The sequence below is a fragment of the Zalophus californianus genome, chromosome 7 (assembly GCF_009762305.2).
Source record: "Zalophus californianus isolate mZalCal1 chromosome 7, mZalCal1.pri.v2, whole genome shotgun sequence".
NCBI classification, from domain to species: domain Eukaryota; kingdom Metazoa; phylum Chordata; class Mammalia; order Carnivora; family Otariidae; genus Zalophus; species Zalophus californianus.
The window spans coordinates 94,773,255-94,800,560 of NC_045601.1; the positions used below are offsets into that span (position 1 = coordinate 94,773,255).

At 37.3% G+C, this 27,306-nt stretch overlaps 1 protein-coding gene across 3 annotated transcripts in view; it reads right to left on the reverse strand.

Moving 5' to 3' along the window:
- Positions 1–1,093: 1,093 nt before the first annotated feature.
- The window catches only part of BEND6 (BEN domain containing 6), a 48,061-nt gene continuing 21,848 nt past the window's right edge, over positions 1,094–27,306 (reverse strand). The window contains exons 3-8 of one of the 3 annotated variants that reach the window (XM_027602654.2): positions 25,727–25,762; positions 23,468–23,645; positions 11,678–11,898; positions 9,782–9,974; positions 8,863–8,999; positions 1,094–2,629 (exon numbers count right to left, since the gene is read on the reverse strand). In XM_027602654.2, coding sequence (XP_027458455.1) covers positions 8,872–8,999; positions 9,782–9,974; positions 11,678–11,898; positions 23,468–23,645; positions 25,727–25,762 — 756 coding nt within the window. In that variant the 3' untranslated portion in view covers positions 1,094–2,629; positions 8,863–8,871. The remainder of the gene's footprint in view (positions 2,630–8,862; positions 9,000–9,781; positions 9,975–11,677; positions 11,899–23,467; positions 23,646–25,726; positions 25,763–27,306) is intronic. The other 2 variants (XM_027602656.2, XM_027602655.2) reach the window with 2 other exon arrangements.

Below are 27,306 nucleotides of genomic sequence, written 5' to 3' on the forward strand. Positions count from 1 at the left end.
CTGATTCACATTTAACTGGGTGAGTTTAAGTCACCCAGCAATCCTACAGTAGCAACAATGGGTGTTAACTCTGGTAAGAACATTCAAGTAAGCATTATTTACTTGTCCCCTACTGTAAGAAACCAAATAATGTAACAAGGAGAAAAACAAAAGAGCAACAGCAGAACACCCCGTCCTGCTATTTTTAGTAAAATAGGCAACAGATAATACCTGCAGAAACCAAGGACTTTTAAATTGCTATTAGAAGGAAATTGTGAAGAAATCGTACAGAGACATCAAGGCTCCTCATGAGTAGCAGATCTCAGAAAGTACCAGCAAAAGTATACTTCGTGAAAAGGAGAAACTCATCCAGAAATGCAAATTCCTTAACCTGTAAATCTAACAACTGAGGGGTGAGCTTCAGAAGAAGTCATGAGGTTGGGATACAGAGAAAATGCACAGAGAGTATCTAAGAGGGCTCCTAGCAGCAGATCTCAGAAAGATCCAGCAGAATCTTACTCTATGAAGGTCGAGGGCTCATTGGTAAATGCAAGGGCCCTGTACTATTTGCCGCTGCTGGTGAAAGGTCTGGGAATGCAGGGCTGGTGACAGAAATCCTTCCAGACTCAGCTTGGGTCAGAGGACCAAAGGGAACAGGGCTACACAAAATATTTCTGAGGGGAGTCATCGTGGCTGCAATCAGTCAGTGGTCTCTATGACAGTGAAGAGAGGGCCTTAGAAAGGTCTGAAGCCCGGCAGGGAGCCCTGACCCCTCTCACCAACCATAAACTCAAATGCAAAAGCTGGACCAGGAAAAAACAAGTCATTATAAATAAATGTTGAAGAAAACTATGGCACAATATTAGCACAAAAATTTCGTAAGGAAAAATGTGAAAAAGCTGCAAAAATGACAAACGCATTAAAGACATTCACAAAAAAGGTATGTAATTATCATCTCCATGTAGGAAGACTGCAGAACACACATGTAGAAACTCATACATTAGTAAATTTTTCTTTGACACTTTTGCAGGGCTAATTGTGGATTTAGAAAGTCCTTGTCCTTCAGATAACAGAAAAATATTCGTGTATTTTTTTTATTTCAGTCCAATTTTTACATTTTATTAATCTGGAATTTTTTATGAAATATAGTTTGAAGTAGGAACATAATTATTTCTCATTCACCAGTTAACTCAGTATCATTCATTGAATAAACCTTCCTTTCCCTGCTTATTGAAGGTTCTACTTTAATCATATTCTAAATTTGTATGTACATGAATACATAATACATGCGTACATATACACATACATATATATCAATTGCTTTTTGGGCACTCTCTTCAGTTTCAATCTTTTCCCTGGATTTTATACCTTAATAAGAAACGAGCAAATACTTTTTTATGTTTTCAATGAGATTTATTTATATTTAAGTAAAAGTAGCAAATGTTAATATAAGTTATTTCCTTAATCAGATTATATTTATTTTGTACGACCACATTGTTATCAAGCAGCATTATGGAATGTTCCCTGGGTCCACAGTTCTGAACTTTCCAGCTATTATATGCATCCTCTTTTCCAAGTTTAAACATGACCTTGTACACTGAAGAAGCATGGCTTGTTATTGCAAAGTTGTCATGTGTGACAACCTGACATCACAGGAGAAGCTTCTTGATGAAGAATGTTTTATCTTTCATTCATTTACAAAGTGGTATTTTTCTTTTTATGTGATTATCCAACCCATGAGATTTTGTTTTCAATTCTTTTTTCTTCTGATACTATGAAATCAAACCAGTTAAAATCAAGCAGTATAGCAATAAAACCAACCAAATACATAGGATGTTATCTTATATAGGATATTTTAGATGATATTTATGTTTTATAGTACACATCTGTATTTAATGTACTTGGCAATAAAAAGTTAGAAGCATGTAAACAAACAAAAAAATTCAAATCGATGCATTGTTTTAACACTCACAAAAACCTGGGTTTATTTCTTTTTCAGGAGTGCAGTGGAATAGTTTTATATTAAAATAAAAAGGTCTTGCTGCCTTTTTTTTTTGGATTCTTATTTTATACATTTTTAGGTAACAGAATAATCCTGTAATTTCATTGCAAAAACACCATTACTTGGTTAGATATGATTATCAGATTTTAGGCCAACTTTGCTTCCCTCACATTCATGAACATTGATTATTTCACTGTTTACTTTTCCAAACATGTGCTTATGCTAAAGATCTAAAAACTAAAATGGGGAGTCATTGGTAATAATAAATGTACAGTGATTGAAAGGACAATGACAAATCTTAGGGGCTGAAGTTTTTGTTGCTATGATGAGTTCTATTGTGTTAAGTTAGCTGTGCAGAGAAACATTTGGAGACGGGAAAATGCATTATTTCCAAGAAACCATATTGCATGCTTAATTGACTGCTAGAAATTCTCTGGTTTGATGCATCACTGATATTAATGATGGAATCTACATGCAGCTTCTTCAGCAAGCTCGTTGCTCCATCAAGAGCCAGCGATATTACAGATGTCTCAAACAGCCTGTCACTATGTGTCTCTGTGCTCACCGCCAGGGAGGTTGCAGATTCTCCTACAAAATCCAGTGTTAGATTCAGAACTGAAGGTGTTTTATTTCAGTTACCTACAATACCTATCAAAGACAAATTAAAAAAAAACAGCAAATTTTGTTAGAGTTCTTATAGTACTTTTTATAGTTAACATGAGTTATTTTTGTGTCTAGTACAAATTTTTGCTTAAAAATACAAATTGTTAATAGGAACTATTATTATTGAGGTGACTTAGAAATTATTTTATGATCTATTCAGAGGAATTCCAGCATAAACAACAGTTAAAATATTTACATATATTTTTATCTCAAATGACTTAAAAAAACACTTTGTATTAGGTAAAATTTCAAACCCACAAAGTAAAATGAACCATCCCCACATACCCATCAACCATCCTAAAAGATTATCAACAATTCTGTTTGTCTTTCTTCGGTAACATTTGTTGATTGTTTAAATAGCAGGCAGTTTCCCAAATCTGGTTTACCTTTTTCAAAATTCACAAAACCCAAGTGAGCTAGGTTAGAGGCAGGTTACTAAAGCTAATAAAGCTTGTTTGCATGAGTACCTTCCGATATGTTCACATGTGTATATATTTTTGTTAAATTTGCAAAAGTTAGATATTTCAACCATAATCGGTTAAGACGACTGTCTTTCCCTTTCAATTGTCCAATTTCAATTCAATTCCCTTTCCCTTAGTCATATTTTCTCCTCTGATTATAACAAGGGGGTGGCAGTGGGCATTTCTGAGATTTTGTTAAGGGATATATTTATTTTTGTGCATTGCTATCTCTTCTATGTGTAGTTATATTAATGGTGGCCATTCCAGTTTGCAGTGTCTTCTAGCAAAAATATGAATATGGTCAATTCAAAGAATATTTAAGAGGGCTCACTCCATAGAAAATTTGAAATGCCCTGAAATCTTATAGCTCAGATATTAGAGAAACTTAATAGAGGTTTCCCCAAATTTGACAACAATCTTAAAACTTACATTGCTACTGAAGAGTTAGAATTTGAAAGAAAACTCTGTAAAGTGTAAAAAAAAAAAAAGCAATTTTTCATCCACTATGCTAGAGGACAGTCCAAATTATTTTTTTTTCTATTGCAAAGTTGTCAAATGAAAAGTCAGTCAACATGTATGCAACCCCCCAAAAGTAAGATAAATGTATTATAGAGATGTTAGTAAAAATATTATGTAATTCCCCCTACATTAAGTGGTATTTGAGAAATTTGTTAACTTTTAAACATTATATCATTTTGGGGCATCTAGCTAGTTCAGTCGGTAGAGCACATGACTCTTGATCTCAAGCCCCCCGTTAGACATGGAGCCTACACAGAGTTGTAACTGATTGTGTATTTATAATTTTGTGTTTCTTTTCTTAAAGTGAGTTCTCCAAATACTATTAAGCCTTAGGTTCTACAAATCCTGGATCCATCCCTACAGTAGATAGTATTATTATCCCTGTTTAAATTAAAATTCAGAGAGGTCAAGTGACTTTCTGAAGGCCACACATTTATCAAGATGTAGAGCAGGCTTTTAAACCAGACTTTCTGACCCTAAAACATAGAATTTTGTATGTCATCTTGGCTAAGCTATGATACCAAGTTGTCTAGATGTTGCTGTGAAGGTATTTTTTAGATGAGATTAACATTTAAGCAGTAGATTTTCAGTAAAGCATATAACTAACCCTCTATGATATAGATAAGTCTCACCCAAGCAGTTGAAGGCCTTAAGAGAAAGAGTGAGGTCCTTTGAGTAAGGAGGAATTCTGCCTTCACACCACCTTTGAACTCAAGACTGCAGCATCAACTCTTCCCTGGGGCTGCAGCCTACTAGCCTGTCTTGCAAATTTTGGACTCACCAGTCCTTACAGCTGTATGTGCCAATTCTTTCAATGTCTCTTTATAAACATCCTATTGGTTTTGTTTCTCTGGAGAACCATGACTAGTGCAATAAGACATACAAAGGACTCTGGGACTACATCAAAATAAAAAGCTTTGGCACAGTGAAGGAAACCATCAGCAAAACAAAAAGGCAACCTACTGAATAAGAGAAGATATTTGCAAATGACCTATCCAATAAAAGGTTAATACCCAAAATATTTAAAAAACTTATACAACTCAACACCAAAAAACCCCCCAAACAATCCAATTCAAAAAATTGGCAGAAGACCTGCACAGACATTTTTCCAAAGAGGACATACTGATAGCTAACAGACAAATGAAAAGATGCTCAACATCATTAATCATCAGGGAAATGCAAATCAAAGCCACAGTGAGACATCACCTGACACATGTCAGAATGCCTAAAATCAAAAACACAGGACAAACAAGTGTTGACAAGGATTAGAGAAAAGGGAACCCTCATACACTATTGGTGGGAATGTAAATTGGTACAGCCACTGTGGAAAACAGTATGGAGTTTCCTCAAAAAAATAAAAAATAGAAATACCATATGATCCAACAATCCCACTACTGGGTATTTACCTGAAGAAAACAAAAACAGTAATCTGAAAAGATATACGTACCCTTATGTTTATTAAGGCATTATTTGCGATAGCCAAGATATGGAAGCAATCTAAGAGTCCATCAATAGACGAATGGATAAGGAGGATGTAGTGTGTGTACACATACACACACACAGAGACACTTTGGAATATTATGCAGCCATAAAAGGACAAGATTATGCCATTTGTGGCAACATGGATGGACCTAGAGAATATTATACTAAGTGAGATAAGTCAGGCTGAGAAAGACAAATACCATATGATTTCTCTCATATGTAGAATCTAAAAAACAAAAACAAAGGAATAAACAAAAGCAGAATCATACCTGTAAATACAGAGAACAAACTGATGGTTTCCAGAAGGGTTAGGGTGAGGGATGGGCAAAATGAGTAAAGGGGCTTGGAAGATACAGGCTTCCAGTTATGGAATGAATAAGTCATGGAAATAAAAGGCACAGCAAAAGGAATACAGTCAATGGTATTATAATAGGGTTGTATGGTAACAGATGGTAGCTACATTTAGGGTGAGCATAGCATAATATATAAACTTGTTGAATCACTATATTGTATACCTGAAACTAATGTAACATTTTGGTCTCAAAAAACTAATAAAAAAAAGTTCTTCAAAAAATACAAAGAACTATATGTTAGTGTTGACTCTAATAGCTACTAATCATAAAATCTTGGCAATTCATTTAACCTCTTTAGGTTTTAGTCTCATTATCTCCAAAGTGAGGAAGTCATTTTAGACCAGGATTTCTTAATTTTGGGTTAGGTAATACTTTGTTGTAGGGGGGACTATCCTGTACTTTGTAGGATGTTTTGCAACATCTGTGGCTCTGTCCACTAGATGCCAGTAGTTCACCCAGTTGTGACAACCACATATCTCTCCAGACATTTTCAAATATCCCCTAGTTGAGGGGCAAGGGACAAAAGTTTCTCCCATCGTATTTGAGCACTGCTCTATTAGGTCATCTTTAAGTTATAATATATGCATATGTAATATTGTAGAGATTAAACTGGTTGAGGCAGCTTTGGAAACTTCAGGAGAAAGCTGTTTGACCATTTAGTGGGATGTTACAGAGGTGATATTTTAATATTCTATAATTCTTTCTTTTAAAGATTTTATTTATTTATTTTGACAGAGAGAGAGACAGCGAGACAGCGAGAGAGGGAACACAATCAGGGGGAGAGGGAGAGGGAGAAGCAGACTCCCCTCTGAGCAGGGAGCCTGATGCGGGGCTGGATCCTAGGACCCTGGGATCATGACCTGAGCCGAAGGCAGACACTTAACGACTGAGCCACCCAGGCACCCCAATATTCTATAATTCTTATAAATAAAGTTTTCGTTAGTTCCTATAAGAAAGAAGCAAAAAATGGAGAAAAGCCTGAAAGATTGACAACATGAAGCTCTTGGCAGTGAGCTGCAGGCAACTTGAGGGCAGTCACAGGAATGAGAGATAATAGGTACAAAGGGGAGGGGGAGGATGGAATTTAGCGCTTATCCTCTCAGAAACGAATCTTAGCTGGGAAATGATTGTTGTTTCAAATCCAAGCCACCAGTGGCTACCTCGCGCTCAGCACTGGGTGGAGGACGCAGTCTACCATAGGGTCCATAAGGTGGGGGTTGCTAGGCTTCGTGCATGCATGCATGCATGGGAATTTGTCAAAGTCTACATGATTTTGCAGTGCATAATACCTTGCTAATAGTCATGCAAAGAAAGTTATTTTTCCAAAGAATACTTTTTGGGGTGGAGCGAGGAGGGAGTATGATTTGCCTGAGTATGTGTAGTCATCTTCAGGCTTCTGTTAGATGACCAAAAAGAGAAAAACATAGCAGCATTCCACTAGATGGTGCTATACCGGACTAATTCATGAAGCATGGCTAAATTAGGTTGGATGTGACCCTGTCTTTCCCAGCATATTTTCTCAGTCCTTTTGAAATAATTTGGATTTAGCTATACTTGAAATGAAAGATACCTGACAATTAAGAAAATTTTTCCATTCTAGTGTTAATCTCCACTTCTGATTCTATGCACATTTCTATTCAAAGCAACTTGACAACAAAGTGAGGCTCAGGCCCAGAAAGCACCAGAACATATTGTGTTCTTAGCAAAAGATTTGTTCCTTTTTTCTATTTGAATTAATGTCGTAGTCAGGTGATTAATAACACTACTACTGGGTTGCAGGTATAAACAAAACTGATATAAAACTCTTCTAACTTTAATTTCTTCAACGCTCTACTGACTAATAGTCAGAGATGAGTTTTGTGCCTACCCTTGGCACTCTGAGGTATTAAAAAGGCAGAAGTTGGGATATTAAAATACTTTCCAGAGCTCTGAGATACAATAATGTGCTCCAAAGGGTAGCCCTATATAGCAGACCCTTGGAGCTCTGGTTACATGGCATTTAGCAAGGGAACTTGGCTATTATACATCTGGATGACTGGGCAGCCTCGTATCAAAATGAGCAGTTCTAACGGCTCATTTAAGCAATTATCTCCTAACTGGGAATTTGTGAGATTCACAATCTACTGAAATTTTTAATCATTTGGGGAGAAAAAGGACACAAATATCATATCTTTTATAAATATGCAAGTTGGTCTGCCAGTATGGATGAGCCAAGGGAAAGACCACCCACCCTGCAGTTGCTATAAGTGGTTTTTTTGTTTTACTATTGTTGACCGTCATCAGAGCTAGGCTTAGTTATACAGCAAAACTGTAAGCCACCCTCAAGGGTGCTGGGGGTGGTAGTCAGCAATGGGTAGACGGTGGGTGGAGGGAATTACTGCATTACCCACAGCTCCAATCCTATTTAAAGCACTGTCAGAACATAAAGACAAATAAAATGGTCTCAAAGGTGGCTAGAGTTAGGCAAAGAACATGTAAATTGAAAGTCAAAGATAAAAGTAAACAAAATGGAAGAAAAACCTATCCTCGTGTATTTACCATATACCTCTATTAATCAAAAAATATTAAAAACACAATAATGCATTTTTTCCCATATTTTCCATCAAAATAATGGAGAGGAAGCATGAGCACAAGTGAACCAGCCAGCACATTGGGTTGTTAAAGCAAGCACAAACTTCCACTCGACAGTTTTGCCTAAGGGCAGGGCCTGACTATAAAGTGTATTTCCTTCAAAACTCAGTAGAAGCCATTATTTTTCTTTGTATAATAGAAACATCTTGGTAAAAACCCTTTTCAAACCAATTCAAACTATAACAACTGATTTAAAGATTTAAAGACAGTGAGAAGCAGGAGGGAGAATGGCGGAGGGGACCCCGCCAGTGGTTGGTATTTCCAGCCAGCAGTTGGTGCCAAAAACAAACGACTGTTTACAATTGTAAGTTCAGTCCCATTGACGTACCTCAGAGATTTCCCTAGGATCTGTATCTCCCCTGTTGCAGAGAAACAATTCCTAAATTATCAAGTGTTCCTGCTTTGGCTCCTTTCTACTCCCACCCACAAGTTAACATACATTCTATGAAGAAAAAAAAAGTTTCTCAGTAAAACACATTTGAAAAACATTACATGCTCTATAACCTTCGTAGAGATTTCTGGTGCACTTGGGCATATTAAACAGTATAAAATACTCTGAGAGGTTCTGGAAAAGGAAAATCTGTATTTGAACTTAGCATTCCCAAATTTAAATCCTCTTCTCCATCTTCACCTCCACCCCCACGAATACCTATTAGCATTTCTTGGGCCACTGGCATTCTCTAATAGGATGTTCACAAAATGCTATTCCACGGAGAAAAGTATTACATCCTCCTGCCACGTGGAAGGGATTGTGACAATTGAGAGGACTTACCAAAAGGATCTACTTAATGTCCTGAGAGTTCAGATTTTTGCTTAAATTTGGCTTCTTGGTACAGTTGTTTAGCTTTTGCCCTATCATTCTCCTAATTGAAACATCATCTGTGTTGGGAAATAACTGTTTTGTGACTCCTGTAAAAAACAACAATAACACACAGAAATCCTTTTTGAGGCCTTTGCATCTTAGGGTATGAACTGAGATAAAACATTAAGCAATCCACAATGTAATTTTGTCTCCATTTTGCAAAAGGAGCCCAAACCTCTATGAGAAATGGCATATTTAAAATACAGAGAGCTCAGATTCAGTGATTCCCTAAATTTTTTGATGTTTGCAAAAAATTATTTGATATCTAGATTATTACAGTTGAGGAGATTCATTAACTTAAACACCCTAAGTAGGATTAAGGAGGGCATGTGATGTAATGAGAACTGGGTGTTACATACAAATGATGAATCACTGAACTCTACCTCTGAAACTAACAATATACTATATGTTAATTAATTGAATTTAAATAAAATAAAATAAAATTAAAAAAACTCCATAAGTAGGAAATCAGCCCCTATTTTTCTAGACTAAAAGATAAGGGATCTAGAACCAAGATAAGAAAGAGAAAATAAGATATAAACTGTTACTGAAATTTTGTTTGAAAGGATTTTGAAATGCATTTTTCTGAAGTTATGAATTTTATGAATTCCAACATTTCAGTGAAATAAAATTTAGTTTTATTTTAGTAACTGCTCTAATGTAATTTTTTTTCTATAAAATTTACCATATTTAATAAGAGGTTTAGGCTCTCTTGAGATTTTTCTTTTACAGAAAAATAAACAACAAAAAGACCATGAAAGAATAACTTAACCTTGAATGGTAAAATAATTTCAAATTCATGTGACAATGTAATACAATCATATTATACCTATGATTTCTTGAACTTCATTCTGATTCATAGCTGGTTTTACGGCTTTGTCCCTCGAAGTAGAGGACTTTGCCCCGGTCAGGCTGTGCGTGGCCATATACTCATTTGTGTAGAGTACTTGCATTAAATCATTAATGAACTTCTGAGGCTTGCTCTTGTTACAACGGGCAATCTGCCATTTTTCAATCTTGAACTAAAAAAATACAAAATAATAATTAAAACTGGAAAAAGAAAAGGAAAGTAGTATCTGGAGAAATATTTTACTAATTCAGTTAAGACAAAACAGAAAACAAACTCAACATTCTTGGGGCGCCTGGGTGGCTCAGTCATTAATCGGCTGCCTTCGGCTCCGGTCATGATCCCAGGATCCTGGGATTGAGCCCCGTATCGGGCTCCCCGCTCCGCGGGAAGCCTGCCTCTCCCTCTCCCACTCCCCCTGCTTGTGTTCCCTCTCTCGCTGTCTCTCTCTCTCTCTCTGTCGAATAAATAAATAAAAGCTTTAAAAACAATAACAACAAAACAAAATCAACATTCTTTAAGGGGATGTATTTTACTTTTAATACATATTTTACATTTCAGGGGTTAGAGTTTGATGCTTCCTTTGGTACAATTCCTAATATTTATGAGGTATTTGTTCCAGAGTATATACAAGCTCTTGTCATGTGATCTGGATCGGATGGTTTAAGGAGGAGTCCCACCCTCAACACCTCCTACTAAGTGTGGTAGGCAGAATAACGGTCTGACGAAGATACCCATATCCCTGGAAGCTGTGGATCTGTGACTTTATGGGGATGTGATCAAAGTTAAGTACCTTGAGATGGGGAGATTATCCTGGATTATTCAGGTGGGCCCAATTTTATCACAGGAGCTCTTAAATGCGCAAGAGGGAGGCAGAAGATTGGGCCAGAAAAAAGAGGCAGAAGAAGGACGACAGATTGGAAGAGTGAGAGGGGCTTTGCCTCCATGGCTGGCTTTGAAGGTGGTGGAATGGGCCATAAATCAGAGAATGTGGTTGCCTCCAGAAGTTGCCTCTAGAAGTGGGTTGCCTCTACAGTCAGCAAAAAAATAAACTCAGTTCTACAACCACAGGAAATTGAATTCTACAATAACCTAAAGAAGCAGGAAACAGGTTTTTCCATAGAGCCTCCAGAAAGGAATGCACCTGCTGACTCCTTGATTTTACCACACTGCAGACCTACAGAACTCTAGATAATACATTTGTGTTATTACAAATCACTAAGTTTGTGGTCATCTGTGACATAGCAAAAGGAAACTGATATACCAAGATTCAAATATTCTAAACGTTAGATTGTTAGTATTTAATTATTGCTCTGGAAGGCATATTTTCCAAAGCTGATACCCGATTCTAATGAAACTCTTGTCTTTTTGGCTTCTGTTTCTTGAAGAGAAATTGGGGAAGTAAGAAAAGATTATATTCTTCCAGCGTGCAGAAGCTTAAATTTACCTTCACTCAATGATATAATTTTGTAACCCTCAATGCATAGTTATTCATCACTGATTTAAGAATTTTCTAGTTTAATAATTTCATCATTGACCACAATTTGACTTTAGTTTTCTCAACTGGATATTTGTGAAACAAACTTTTTTTGATTTATTGTTAAAAAATTGTTTTATGTAATTGCAATGTTATGGTCATGACCAAAATTTACCTAAAGTTACCTGATAAAACAAGGATCATTTTGTAGTCTTTTTTTAAAAAAAATTTATTTTTAAGTAATCTCAACACCCAATGTGGGGCTTGAACTCACAACCCTTAGATCAAAATCGCATGCTCCACTGACTGAGCCAGCCAGGTGCCCCATCATTTTGTTGTCTTATTTTAATTTTTGTATTTACTGTATCCCAGAGAAAGATAGGGCAGGCGTTCCAACTGACCTGTTTCTCATCAGTATGATGCTCTTCTTCAGCTTTCAAGGAAATCGGTGAACTGGAATTAGAGTTAGAATTACTGCACGTAGAGGCAAAAGAATCTGGTGAGGAGTTGTTTGTTGCTCTCCATAGGGTGGATGCAGGTGTGGACATGGTTCCTCCACCCTTAAGCAGAGCCTCTGCCATACCAACCAATTCTTCAAACTGGGTGACTGCTTGTGGTAACACTAAAATGGCAAGAAAAAGTAACACTTTACAAATATTTTTAATAACAGGGGCATGTATTCCTATTTTTTATTGTGTATATATACATATCATATTGCATGTATAGAGTGGAGCAAATTATTAACATTTACTACTTTTGGAAAATAAACATGGTAAGAAGAGTGGTTGGGATATATTTACTTTTTATTATTTAATTTAATAATGGCTTAATAATAAATCAATTAAAAAGCATTTGGTTGTTGCATTTAAATGTATATGTATTACTTCATAACTAAAATGAATGGTTTAAAGAATTGATTCTTTTTTCTAATTGCTAATAGTATTATTTGAAGGTTTTTAATCTCATGAGGAGACATTGTTGATTCTATCATCAATCACCTTCCAGATATTCATATCAAGCCAGTTTAAATGACCATTAAAATAAACCATTTCCATTTAAATTTATTAAAATGCATTTTCAGTGACCTTTGTGTGTGGTTTTCCGTGGAGTCACGTTTCATCAAATTAACAAAAATTCATTGCCACGATTCAAAACTATGTTTTCACATATTAAGGATGAATTTTGGTAATCAGCTGAATGTTCTCTTTGTTCCTCTTCTTTTTATTTAAGATCTTATTTATTTATTTGACACAGAGAGAGAGAGCATGAAGGAGGGAGAGGGGCAGAAGGAGAGGGAGAAGCAGACTCCCTGCTGAGCAGGGATCCCAGGACCTGAGTCAAAGACAGATACTTAACTGACTTAGCCACCCGGATGCCCGCTTTGTTCCTTTTTTAATGGAAACTTACACATTCAAAGGTTCATGCCTCCATATAAGATGGTCTTCTCTATTTATGGTTATATCTAGTTTGTTTCCTAAGGACAAATAGCATTTTGTTGGAGTTGGAAGACACTTTGAACCCTCTCTGATTCAACTCCTCACTGTATGGTTAAGGGTACTGGCTGCTGGAGAAGTAACAAGACTGAAACTTTTTTCTTAAGCATATTACTAAGCTATAATCTTTGGACTAATATTTGATGTGAGAGCTGAAAATCAGTAGCTAAAGGGAGTTGAGTTTGACAAAATGATATATCCAGCTAATGCACACCCAACAAGATATAGAACATCTCCACCCTCCCAGAAATTTGCCTCATGCCCCTTCCAAGTCAATCCCTGGACTCACTTTAGAGGCAACCACTGATTTGACTTCTTTAGCCAGAGAAAATTTTGCTTGTTCTAGAATTACATATAAATGGGTTCAAATGGTATATTCTGGGTTTTTTTGGTCTGACTTTTTTTTTTTTTGCTATGGATAATGCTTTCAAATTCCTTCATGTTGTCGTATGTATCTGTTATTCATTCTTTTTTGTTGCTGACTAATAATATTTCATTATATGGATACTCCACAATTAAAGTTTCATTCACCTGTTGATGGGTTATTTTCCAGTTGAAAACATGACTTTAATGGTTCCCTAATATTCTAAGGTATTGATGTTTTATAATTTATTTAAATGTTCTCTTTTTTTCAAATTTAGGTTGCTTCCAATTTTTCTTATTCATTTATTTGTTTGTTTGAGAGAGGGAGAGAGAGCAAAGCAGGGAGGGGCAGAGGGAGATGGGAGAGAATTTTAAGCAAACTCCGTGCTGAGCACAGAGATGACTTAGGGCTCCATCCATAGACCCTGAGATCATAACCTGAGCCAAAACCAAGAGTGGGTCGTTTAACTTACTGCGCCACCCAGGCACCCCGCTTCCAATTTTTCTTTATTACAAACAAAACTCGTATGAACCGTCTAGCACATACATCTTTGTACGTATCTCTGATCACAGTGCTACAAATTCCTGAAAGCATAATAACATGGTCAAAGGTATAAATGTTTTCTGACCTCAACTAATACTGCTGAATTGCTCTCCAGAAAGATTCTTCCAACTTACATGGCCACCAGCAATGTAAGAAGTCAGCCTTTGCTCTACACTATCAACAGGTGTTAGTCATTAACAATAATCTTCACTACTTTGATAGGTTGACATCTTAGTAAAATTTAAATTGCAATTATTTTATTCTTGTGAAGTTAAATATATACTTATTTATTGACTATTTGAGCTTCTATGAATTATCTATTAGACCACAGAATATTAGCAGCTTTTTTTTTAAAGTAATCTCTATACCCAATGTGGAGCTTGGACTCATGACCCCCGAGATCAAGAGTTGTATTCTCCACAAATTGCCAGCCAGGTGCTCCTAGTATTTTTTCTATTTTTAATAGACTTGGATAGTTTTTGTAAAGTGTGCCTAGTGTATTATAAGCACAGTGTGTTACTCCCTTACATATTAAGTATTTTAAAACTTTTATTTGCCATAAGTTGCAAGTATTTTTCTTAGAGTTTTTCTTTGTTTTAAAGATTTTATATATTTATTTGACAGAGACACAGCGAGAGAAGGAACACAAGCAGAGGGAGTGGGAGAGGGAGAAGCAGGCTTCCCGCTGAGTAGGGAGCCCGACACGGGGCTCGAACTCAGGACCCTGGGACCATGACCTGAGTCGAAGGCAGATGCTTAAAGACTGAGCCACCCAGGTGCCCCGAGTTTTTATCTTTTAATTTCACAATATTTTGAAAGCATACACACATTTTTAGTTTTTATTTTAAAGTAGCAGTCTTTTCTTTAGCTTATTATTCATCTATTTTATGCTTAGAAAGTCATTCACCCTTCAGATCAGTAAAATAGTCATATATTTTGTATAGTTCAAATATCTTTTTACAAGTGAGATTTTTTCTGCCTGGATATATTTTTTTAACTTCTAATGGATAATTTTAAACACAAACAAAAATTGTAAACTCCCATATATCCATCCCCCAGTTTCAACTCACAGCCAGTCTTGTTCCATTGATACCCCTGTCCTTTTTCTCCCCAACCACAAGAATATACTTCAAGCAAATCACAGGCAGCATCTTGTTTTATCTGTAAATATTTCTATATGTATCTCTAAAGGTAAGAAATTTTAAAAATATAAACATAACAATATTGTGACACCCAGAAAGACTTATCAGTAATTTTTCAATATACCATTAAAAAAACCTAGTAAATGTCCAAATTTCTCTGATTTTCTCATTGTTGTTGTTTTTACTTTATTTAATCAGGATCCAAATAAGGTCCATGTTACAGTTGCTGTCTCTCGGGGCACCTGGGTGGCTCAGTAGTTAGGTGTCTGCCTTTGGCTCAGGTCATGATCCCAGGGTCCTGGGATCGAGCCCCACATCGGGCTCCCTACTCAGCGGGAAGCCTGCTTCTCCCTCTCCCACTCCCCCTGCTTGTGTTCCCTCTCTCTCTGTCAAATAAATAAAAAATCTTTAAAAAAAGCAACAAAAAACTAGTTACTGTCTCTTTTAAAAACTACAGGTTTTTTCCTCTCTCTCCTAGTTTTTTTCCTTGGAATTTATTAATTGAAGAAACTGGGCTATTTGTTTTACAGGGTTTCCCACAGTGGGATTTTGCTGATTGTATATTTATTTATTTAAGAGAGAGAATATGAGAGATAGAGAGCACGAGAGGGAAGAGGGTCAGAGGGAGAAGCAGACTCCCGGCTGAGCAGGGAGCCCGATGTGGGACTCGATTCCGGGACTCCAGGATCATGACCGGAGCCAAAGGAAGTCGCTTAACCAACTGAGCCACCCAGGCGCCCTTGAATACAATTATGAACTCATGCATTTATTTTTATTTTTTTAAAAGATTTTACTTATTTGACAGAGAGAGACACAGCGAGAGAGAAAACACAAGCCGGGGGAGTGAGAGAGGGAGAAGCAGGCTTCCCGCTGAGCAGGGAGCCCGATGCGGGGCTTCATCCCAGGATCCTGGGATCATGACCTGAGCCGAAGGCAGACGCTTAACGGCTGAGCCACCCAGGCGCCCCTGAACTCATGCATTTAAATATATATATGATAACCAGCTGTCGTTATCATTAGTATTTTTATTGGAATTCCACTCAAAGTATTAGTTATTTGGGGATGAATTGGCATCTTTCTCCACTGAGTTTTTTATTTTTCTTCATTGATCACATACATTTCTTGTTAGGGTTCTTAGTCGGTATTTTATAGTTGTTTGTAATTAATGTGACTAAATTCTGTTTTTTTCCCCTAAGAAAATAACTCGAAATTTCTGATCTATAAGGAAATTACTGATTTAAAAAAATAGTAGCTGCTAGATTTGGGGCACCTATTATATAATATTCCTTTATCAGTTTTGAAATAAAATAAGGCTTATAATGAATAACAGTAGTTTTCTGCCCTATCACTCACCACTCTTGATTACCACTCTTCGAGATCAGCAATTCCAATTCATTTACCTTTTTCTTCTGGTACTTACTTTCATAGTCTTAAATAATAATATGCATATACAACTGTTTATTGATTTTTCAGATCCATATAATTATTTACTGATTTTCTTTTTTTTTTTTTAAGTAAGCTCTACATGCAACATGGGGCTTGAACTCACCACTCTGAGATCAGGAGTCACATGCTCTATGACTGAGTAAGCTAGGCACTCCTACTTCATGATTTTCAACTATGTAATATGACAATATTGTTCTCTTTCAACTCCTCTCACAGCCACACAGAAATACACATACCTGCTACTCACATGCAAACATACACACACTCTTCTCATCATCCCAGAATAGTGGTAACACAATTGTTAAATAAATATCATGCTTACATTATTACAGTGATGTAAATATTATTCACAATTCATTTTCTTTAAAACATGATTTTCCCCCCTAGAGTTAATAATTACCTTATTATTATTATTGTTTACACTGTTTCACTCTAAATTTCTATACAACTCTAAACTTCCCATCAGAGGTGTAAAATCTCTTTTCAGTCTATTTGGATATATCATGTCATCTGTCAATTTCATATTTTTCTGGGAGCTGTCTCCCCTGGAGCCCTCCGTACTCCTCCACAATCTGGACTAGCTGCTTCTAGCCTACTGTATACTTTTCATCCTGGAGCTTCCTTCACTATCATTTGATGACTCCTCCTTATCTCTCTCCTGAATTGGACCACCTGTTCTCTGCATGTCATGTTTTTATTTCTTTAGGTTTACTCTCTCATTTGGGAGGAGTTTTTCCTCCATTAACCTTTGACAAATAAATCATAGGAAGTACATTAATGAGACGTTGTATGAAAGTATTACCAGTCCTCACATTTGGTTGATAATTTCACTCGGGTATAGAAGTCTAGATTTACATTCCCTTCAGAATTTGGAAGGCATTGCTTAATTATCTTGGAATTTCCAGTGTCACTGGTGAAAAATCCAATGCCATTCTGATTCCCAATCCATAGCAGGGGGCATGCTTATTCTCTCTGAAAGCTTTTGGATCTTCCCTTTATTTCTGCTGTTCTGAAATTTCACAATGTTATGACTTGGACAAGTCTTTTTGCTTTTGCTGTTATCTTTTAATGTAAAAACTTGTGTCCTTCAGTTCTAGAAATTTGTAGTATTAATTTTTAAAATAACTTCTCCCTCTTCTCTCTTGTATCTTTTAGGACCTCTTGTCTTTGAACATTCAACCTCTGGGACTAAATCTTTATTTTTCCTAATCTTTTCTATTTTCCTTTTCTTGGTCTTCTTACTTTAAAATCTACAAGATTTTCTTAACTTTAACTTCCAGACATTTTATTGAATTTCTAGGTTTCTCCCCCTTGTTCTTTGGATATTCCTCTCTTAAACTACCCTGTTCTTGTTTCATGCAGATTTCTTCTGCTCCCTGAATTGTCTCTGTTTCCTTTGATCTTATTTTTTCTCTTTGTTCTTTTGATCTGTGTTCCATGTTAGAGGATTTCCTTAAATAATCACCATCCCTCAGCTTGGCCCGGTGTCCCTGAATTCATAGCTTTGGTCTAACCTCTTCTGAGAGAAAACCTCTATCTTCTACTGTGGTGAAGGGTGGTAGCTGCAGGCTACATAGGAAGAATTTGTGACTTCGTGGTCCCAAAAGGTCTTTATGTAGGTCTTTCAATGACTCTAGTTTTCACACTACCAACACTATCATAATCCCTTTCACAGGTACAAATCCTAAACCATTTATAGTTCTGTGGTGTGATTTGGCTTCTTTCTTTTTAATTTCTCTACCTCTGTCCACTCCTCACCCCCATTCCAGACACTGAGCTTTCAGATTCCTACAGAGTTAGTTACTACTCATCCGTTTTTCGCTTCTAAAATTTTATTGGCATCTTTTATCTGCTGTAGTTTTCTTTCTAGTTTTCCTGACCTTGTGCTTTTATGCATTTTAAGTTTATTTTTAGCAGGATTTCAAGAAAGAAGAAAGAGTCACACATATTTCACTTAAGCTTTATGTCATACTTAAGGAAACCTGGGTAAAACTTAACTGGTTTTTGATTCTTTACTGAAATCTCATTTGTTACAAGAGTTGAGTTTTTAGTCGATGCTTTCTTTTTCCTAGGTATACATTCATTCTCTAAAAATAACACCTTAATATCTTCTATAAAATAGATATTCCCCTTTTTTTCCATTTATATCATATGGTGTTGGTCAGTTGTGGTCCACAAAGCATGTTTCAAATGCTTAAAACATACATGTATAGCAGACACACATTTGCCATTCTGAATGTCTAAAATGGCATATATATTCTGCCATTTTTCCTCAGTTAGTAGGCTTAATAAACTGAAAAAGAGCCCTGATTCTTAGTTCAAAGAGTTATTAAGAGCATTACTGAGCAAAAGATAAATAACCATTTTGCAGTCTTCCCTCAGACCTTTTCTTATTTGGATTATACATAAAATTTCAACTTTCTGTTATCTTCCTACTTCCCAACTGTAGCTTCACAAGGAGGTCTCCTATGATCATGTTATTTAGGATTATATTTAAGTTCGTGTTTTTATGATCTCCTTCAAATCCCAATCCTCTTTTACCTTCCTTATTTTTTCCATAGTACTATCAACTAACATATTATAAAATTTACTCAATTATTATGTATTGTAGTTTGTGACTGTCTTGCCCCACTAGAATGTAGGCTCCATGAGAGCAAGGATCTTTGTTTTATTTGCTGGATTTTCCTAGGTACTTAGAGCAGTGCCTAATATATAGTAGGACTTTATATATATTACTGAATGAGTAAATACATGCATGAATACCACAGCAGCAGTAGGTAGTTCCTGACTTTTCCTGTTGCCTGAAGTCCAGCCAATAGCCAACTCTACAACTTGGTTTCTGGAGGTACACTTGTGTGTGTGTTTGGAGGGGATAGACAATATTAAATATATAATAGATTATGTAGAGAGTTGTAAGTGCCAAAGAGGAAATGAAGCAGGGGAGGATAAAAACTGTTGCAGAGAGGTTGAAATTTTATTTTATTTTAACTTTTTTTAAAGATTTTATTTATTCATTTGAGAGAGAGAGAAACAGAGAGAGCACAAGCAGGGGGAGAGGTGGAGGGAGAACCAGACTCCCCACTGAGCTGGGAGCCTGACGTGGGGCTCGATCCCAGGAACTGGAGATCATGACCTGACCTGAAGGCAGACGCCCAACCATCTGAGCCACCCAGGCACCCTGAGAGGTTGAAATTTTAGATTGAAGAAGGAGTTTAGGGAAAAGATAAATTTAGAGCAAGGTCTTGAAGTGAGTGTACTTACTTGAAGTAGTAAGTGGATATCTGGGGGAAGAACATTCCAGCCTGAGGAAATGACCAGTACAAAGATACTGAAGTAAGATCATGTCTGCTGTCTTCAAAGAAAACACAAGTGGTTCAGTGTGGCTGGATCACAGAGAAGGAGGGGAGAGTAGTAGAAAATAAAGCCAAGCGAGGTAAGTAGAAGGGAAATAGCCAGCTTGTGTAAGGACTAAAGATCATAAAAAATGACTTCTGTTTTCCCCTGAGTGAGGTGGAAATGCACTTAAGGGTTTTGAAGAGAGAAGTGACATGAACTGACATATGTTTAACAGAATTATTCTTGCAACTGTGCTGAGCATAGACTAGAGAAAAGCAGGAGCAAAAATAGTGACACCAGCTAGGAATCCACCATAATAATCTAGGTGTGAGATAATGGTGGCTTGGACTAGAGTGGCAGTAGTAAGGGTGGGGTAAAAAGGATTGTATCCCAGAAATGTTCTGAAGGTAAAGCCAGTAGGATTTGCCAATGGACTGAATGTAAAATGTAAAAGAAATATAGAAATTGGTTTTTCGTTTGAGAAATTGGAACAATGAAGTTAGCATTAACCAAGATGAGGAAGAAAGAGAAAAACAGGTTGAGGGAGAAGGTCAGGAGTGTGGTTTTGGGCATTTAGTCTGAGACACCTATCAGTCATGTCACGTACACAGTTGGACAATGAGTCTGGAGTTAAAGGGAGGAGTCCAGGCCAGAGAATCATAGCTTACTGATGGATTTTAACATCATATAATTGGATATGATCACCTGTGGAGTGAATGTACATAGAAAGGAAAGAAGTTAAAGGACTGAGTTTGGGGCATCATCAGATATTTAGAGAGTAAGATGATAAAATAAATCAGCCATATGGATTTAGATAGAAAGAAAGATCAGCAGTGTAAGAGGAAAACTGGTAAATGTGATGTCCGAGAAGCTAAATGAGGAAACTTCCAGAGAAGGAGAGATAGCCAAATGTCTCAAATGTTGGTCACAGGGCAATTTGATGATCATTGAGAAATGGCTTTTGAGGGGCACCTGGGTGGCTCAGTTGGTTAAGTGTCTGCCTTGGGCTCAGGTCATGATCTCAGGGTCCTGGGATCAAGCCCCACATTGGGCTCTCTGTTTCTCCCTCTTACTCTCCCTTTGTGCTCTCTCTCTAAAAAAAAAAATGGCTTTTGAGGTTAGCAATATGGAATGTTATGGGTTGAATTGTATCCCCTCAAAAAGATAAATTGGGAGTCCTAACCCCTAGTACCTCAGAGTGTGAACTTATTTGGAAGTAGGGTCTTTTTAGATGTAATAAGTTTAACTGAGGTCATTAAGGTGGGCCCTGATCCAGTATGATTGGTGTCCTTATAAGAAGGGGGAAGTTTAGACATGGTGAGAGATAAGCACACGGGGAGAACACCACAGGGAGACAGGTGTTACGTGGCCTCAAGTCAAAGAACAACCAGAAGCTGGGAGAGAGGGCTTCCTTGGTGCCTTTAGTGGGAGTGTGATTGTGCTGACACCTTGATTTTGGAATCTTAGCCTCCAGAAATGGGAGACAACACATTTCTGCTGTTTAAGCTGTGAAATTTGTGGTACTTTGTTACCAGTAAATTCATATATGGGGGTTATTAGTGAACAAGAAAAAGGAAGTTATGATAGAACGATAAGGAAGTAGATCCAGATCTAATTGAAGTGGATCCAGAGAGAATAGAAGGGGAAAAATTGAACACAGTGTGTAGCATCAAGTCATTTAGGGAGTTTTTCCTATAAAGGGGAGGAGAGAAATAGGGTGGAAGGTGGAGAAACAAATAGCCTGAAAGGGGTTTGGTCTTGTTTTTTAAATGCGAGAAATAATACTAAGTCTTATGCTAATGGGAATGATTCATTAGAGAAGGAAAACTTTATCTTGTGTTAGAGCCAGCAGAAGCTCTGGAGATATGTCCTTAGTTAGGTGAAAGAGGATGGCATCTGATGCATAGGTTGAGATACTGCCTTTGGCTAGATGAGAGGATAGGTCATCATGAATGTCAGGAGAGAGTGAAGCATAAAGCATGGGTGCAGGGTTAGGCACCTGGCTGGCTCAGTTGGTAGAGCATGCGATTCTTGATGTTGAGGTCGTGAGTTCAAATCCCAAGTTGGGCATAGAGCTTACTTAAAAAACAAAAATACAAAACAATAAAGCGTGGGTGCAGGGGAGATGATAGTCTCTTTCATATCCTCCAATTTCTCAATGAAGTCAGAAGCAAAGTCATCAATTGAGAGTGAGGATATGGGAGGAGGTGTGAGAAGTTGGCAGAAAGAAAAAAATGAAATGGCAATTGGGAGTGTGGGAGGGAGAAGAAGCTTGTCATAGTGATTCTTTTCATATACCATTGAAACTCATTTGCTACTCACACTTAGAATCTTCTCACCTAAATGTCTAACAAAAATCAGTGTAATAATTTTCTTTTTGGGCTTTTATGTGTCAGGTTCTGGTGTTGATAAAAGCAGAAACAATAACAATAATAAGTATCATTACTGAGCACCTATCATGTGCTTTGGGTGAAGCATTTCTTCCAGTGATCTCTTCTAATCTTTACAGCAACAAGGACATGATAAGTTGCCCCCTGACTCCCATTTTGTAGTTGGAAAGATTCAAGTTGGGGCTGGGGGCCCAGTAACGTGACATGGCCACAGCTATATAGCCAGTAAGTAGAGTTGGGATTCAAACCAAGGCCTGTAACTCAAAAATCAATACTTTTAACCAGCAATTTATGCTAACTTTATAAACTAGATTTTCATCTTACTCTAAGTCCTGGAACAGATTATATGAAAATGAGAATGATCTGTTCTTTGAAATCACAAAAACCTCACCAGAAAAAAAAAACTGGTTATAAAAATTCAATAAAGTTGAAAAAAAATAGAGATAATGGCTTGATGTTGGAATAAACATATTTTAGCTGTAGCTGTTTCTACTTAAAACTATGAAGTCTTCAATGTGATAAATATTCTTAGGAAAGCATGTGAGTCATTACCACGAAATGGAAATCTAGCTCATCACCATGCTCTGTCTCCTATCATTTCTGCCTTCACATTTATGTGGAACTGTCCTCTTTACTTCCATAGCCATTACCCTGGGCTAGGCTGTCATCGTGTTAGTCTGGATGACTGCAATACTGTTGGAGAGTGGCCCTTCCCCGATTTCTTTCTTGTGTTATTTGTACTCATTTTGTGCACAGCAGCCAGAGGGATTTATTTTCAAAATGGTCTGTGTATTTACTGTTTTAAACAGAACGCTGCCCAACACAAGACATGTTTGCCAAATATTCAGCAGCACAAAATAGTGCATGATGCTTAACTGCAAATGGAAAACACAATTTTTGAAAAATAAACACTTAAATACAATATAGGATCCTAAAAAAGACATTATACCAAGTGGTTTTTAATTTGCATAAACTGATCTTTCTTCTTTACTAGTCTTCAGTGTAATGTGATTTTTTTTCCCAGACTACTCTTCCGAACTCCAAAACTACACTTCAATATATAGGATCTTTAATTCCAGTGGTTCTATAATGCATCATAACAGGTCTCATTTTCTAGTGCTTTCCCTAACAGAGGGGAATGAGATAGCACATCATGAACATGATAACATATTTGTTCTGTCTTACTAATCTTTTCTCTCTGGGACCTACCACAGTGAGTAGCCCCTAATAAATGCTCAGTAAATATCCACTGAATGTTATTAAATGAATACAACATTTGGTATTTTGTAGGAATAATCAAAAATTCTCTAAGCCATAAACTAAAGGCTTCAAGAAGAGTGCTTCTGTGTTTATGTAATCACAGATTTTCTTAAAATGTGATTTTTGATTTTTTTTCTCTAAGTACTGATTTGCAATGATTTTCACTCATCATATATTTTTCCTTTTATCTAAAACTGTCAATTTTCTCTAAGTTTACCTTGAAGCATGACCAAAGACTGTCGAAGTCGGCTGTTTTCTTTCCGGGTGTTTGTTAGTTTTTGTTTCAGGCTTTTTATTTTCATGCACAATTCCTCCTTTGACAATTCTGCTAAAGGCTCTTCATCCTCACTGGAGCTCTCACCAGGCAGAAAGGCATTTCCTGAATATGGGTCTCTCTAAAATACAAGGCAGGCACAACAAAAGAAGCTTCAAAGTGACTTTAATGGTTTACCCCATGTTCTGTATGCTGAAGGGACTTAATCAGACCTATGAATCCCTCATCTCCCAGGAATTTCCTGCTCTGGATGAAGAGTTGTCTTACCTAGTGAACTAGCCTCAGCTTTGTCTTACCCCCTCCAGGGGAGCTCAGAAAAGGGAAGACATCAAAGTTTCATGCACACATCTGTCACATAGCAGAAATCAGGATTCTGTCTAACTTCAGTGAAGAATATGAAGTAGAAAAATGGTAAAACAGGGAAGAATCAACCAGACTGCCATTCAGATCTTTGTAACTCATCCCCACCCTCCATTTCTGCCCTAACTTTTCCCTCACAGCATCTCTGTTGAGACTGAGAAATCTGGGGTTTATTGCATCAGAGAAAAGAGAGAGAAGATTCACCTAGAACAAAGCATTCATGCTTTCCTTTTAGTTTTAGAAATAATTTTTAAGGTCAATAGCAAGACAATAGTCTGAAAACATGCATTTGGGTTGTGAAACCCAGGCTGTGTTGAGACAGAAAAGGATTTACTCAAATTACTAAGCTTGTGTGTGTGTGTGTGTATACATAAATATATGTGTATATATATGTATATATATGTAAAATCAGAGTAAAAATGGAATTTATAAAGATCCAAAGGCTGGAGTATAAAGTTTTTATTTTTTATTTTTATTTTATTTATTTTTTTAAAAAATTGTATTTATCCATTTGAGAGAGAGAGAGAGAGAGCACAAGTGGGGGGGAGGGGCAGAGGGAGAGGGAGGAGCACACTCCCTGTTGAGCAGGGAGTCCGATCCAGGGCTTGATTCCAGGACCCCAAGATCATGACCGAAGCCAAAGGCATACGCTTAACCTACTGAGCCTCGCAGGCAGCCCTGGAGTATAAAGTTTTTTTAAAAATAAACTTTAGAGTAGAAGAGATAATGTTATGACATAAAGGAAGTTTCTGTTGCATAGGAAGGAAAGAGACATTCTGGTGCCAGGAGAAGTCTGGAAAATAAGGAGCTGGGAGGGCAGGAAATCAGATTCAAGTGTCTTTGCTCTTCCTGACCCCACTATTCGGGGGGAAAGGAGATGGGCAGGGGCAAGGGTATATGATAGAAACATCCAGATAAATGAAGAGCAATTCTAGAACAACAGGGCCTTGGCTCCTTGCTTCTCAGTGCATTAAAAACTCCCTAAAGAGGGACACCTGGGTGGCTTAGTCAGTTAAGCTCTGCCTTTGGCTCAGGTCATGATCCCAGGGTCCTGGGATTGAGTCCTGTATCGGGCTCCTTGCTCAGCAGGGAGCCTGTTTCTCCCTCTGTCTGCCACTTCCCCTGCTTGTGCCCGCTCTCTCTTTCTGATAAATAAATAAATTCTTTAAAAAACAAAAACCCCAACTCCTTAAAGAGGTCCCATGTCCAGCATTAACATCAGGGCAATATGGGGCCTCTCTGGATCATAAATCAGAAATGGCTAAAATTAGTATCTAGATAGCTGGATAAGAGAAAGTAGCCAGACTTTCCAGAGTTCTTGAAAAGCAGCTAGAGAATCCAAATAGTCCCTGTGTCCTGTTCAGGAGACAGGTAAGTGCTGAGGAAACTGGTGAAATAGAAATAGTTTAGTGTGTAGACAGTGAGTCCACACAATGCCAGAACCTTGTAGAAGATGGCATTGGGCCCCAACCCTGCTGGCAAAGAGAGCCTCTGCAGACAACGGGCTTGAAGGAAGAAGAGGCCAAGACTCACTAGCAGAGCATAAGCAACACACATAAGAGATACTCCCTGAGGTGCTAGGCCCTGGGGAACAGGGGACACTGCATAGCAGGGCACTACAAGACCTCTTCTTCATAAGGCTGTGATTGTTAACAGCAAGAGAAGTAGCTGACTTTCCTAACACAGAGAAAGAGACACAGAGAGTTAGACAGAATGAAGAGACAGAGAGGAATATGTCCCAAATGAAAGAGCAGACCAAATCATAGCAAGAGACCTAAGCAAAACAGATATAAGTAATATGCCTGATAGATATTTTACAGTAATGATCATAAAGATACTCACTGGACTTGAGAAAAGAGTGGAGGACATCAGTGAGACCTTTAACACAGAGATAAAAAAAGAACCAATCAGAGATCAAGAACACAATAAATGAAATTTAAAATACACTTGATGGTTGGGGCACCTGGGTGGCTCAGTTGGTTAAGTGTCTGCCTTTGGCTCAGGTCATAATTCCAGGGTCCTGGGATCAAGCCCCATGTCTGGGTTCCTATTCAGCAGGGAGTCTGCTTTTCCCTCTCCTTCTGCCCCTTCCCCTGCTTGTGTGCTCTCTCTCTCTCAAATAAATAAAAAAATCTTAAGAAAATACACTTGAGGGCGCCTGGGTGGCTCAGATGGTTAAGCGTCTGCCTTCGGCTCAGGTCATGATCCCAGGGTCCTGGGATCGAGTCCCACATTGGGCTCCCTGCTCCTTGGGAGCCTGCTTCTCCCTTTGCCTCTCTCTCTCTCTCTCTCTCTCTGTCTCTCATGAATAAATAAATAAAATCTTTAAAAGAAATACACTTGATGGAATAAATAGCAGACTAGGTAAAGCAGAGGAATTAATTAATGATCTGGAAGGCAGAGTAATGGAAAGTAACCAAGCTGAGCTAAGGAGAGGAAAGAGAATTATGCAAATTGAGAATAATCATAGGGAAATCAGTGACTCCATCAAGCATAATAACATTTTCATTATAGGGATCTCAGAAGAAGAAGAGAGATAAAAGGGGGCAGAAAATTTATAAGAGGAAATAATAGCTGAAAACTTCCCTAATCTGGGGAAGGAAACAGATATCCATGTCCAGGAGGCACAGAGATCTCCCCCCCCAATTCAACCCAAGGAAGTCCACACCAAGACACGCAGTAATTAAAATGACAAAAAGTAATGATAAAGAAAAATATTTCAAAGCAGCAAGAGAATAGAAGACAGTTACATACAAGGGAAACTCCATAATGACAATGAAAATCCATTGTCAGTGGATTTTTCAGCAGAAACTTTGCAGGCCAGAAGGTAGCAGCATGATATATTCAAAGTGCTGAAAGGGAAAAATCTGCAGCCAAGACTATCCAGCAAGGCTATCATTCAGAATAGAAGGAAAGATTAAGAGTTTCTCAGAAAAACAAAAAATAAAGGAATTCATGACCACTAAAGCAGCCCTACAAGAAACATTAAAGAGGACTCTTTGAATGGAAAGGAAAGACCATAAATGAGAGTATGAAAAGTAAAAAATACAAAAGCAGTATAAGTAAGTATTTTTGTATAAACCAGTCATGGGTATTCATAAAATGAAAGGATGTAGAATATGACACCATATACCTAAAATGAGGTGAGAAGTGTAAAGAATGGCTTCAAAATTAAGCAATCATCAACCTAATATAGACTGTTCCATGCAGAAGGTGTTATGTGCAAACCTAATGGTAACCACAAGTCAAAAACCAGGAAGATATGCAAAGAATAAAGAGAAAGGAATCCAAGTGTATCAGGCCAACAAACCATGAAAGAGAGCAAGAGAAGAAAGGATCAGAGAAAATCTATAGAAACAACCACAAAACAAATAACAAAATGTCAATAAATACATATCTACAAATAATTACTTTGAATGTAA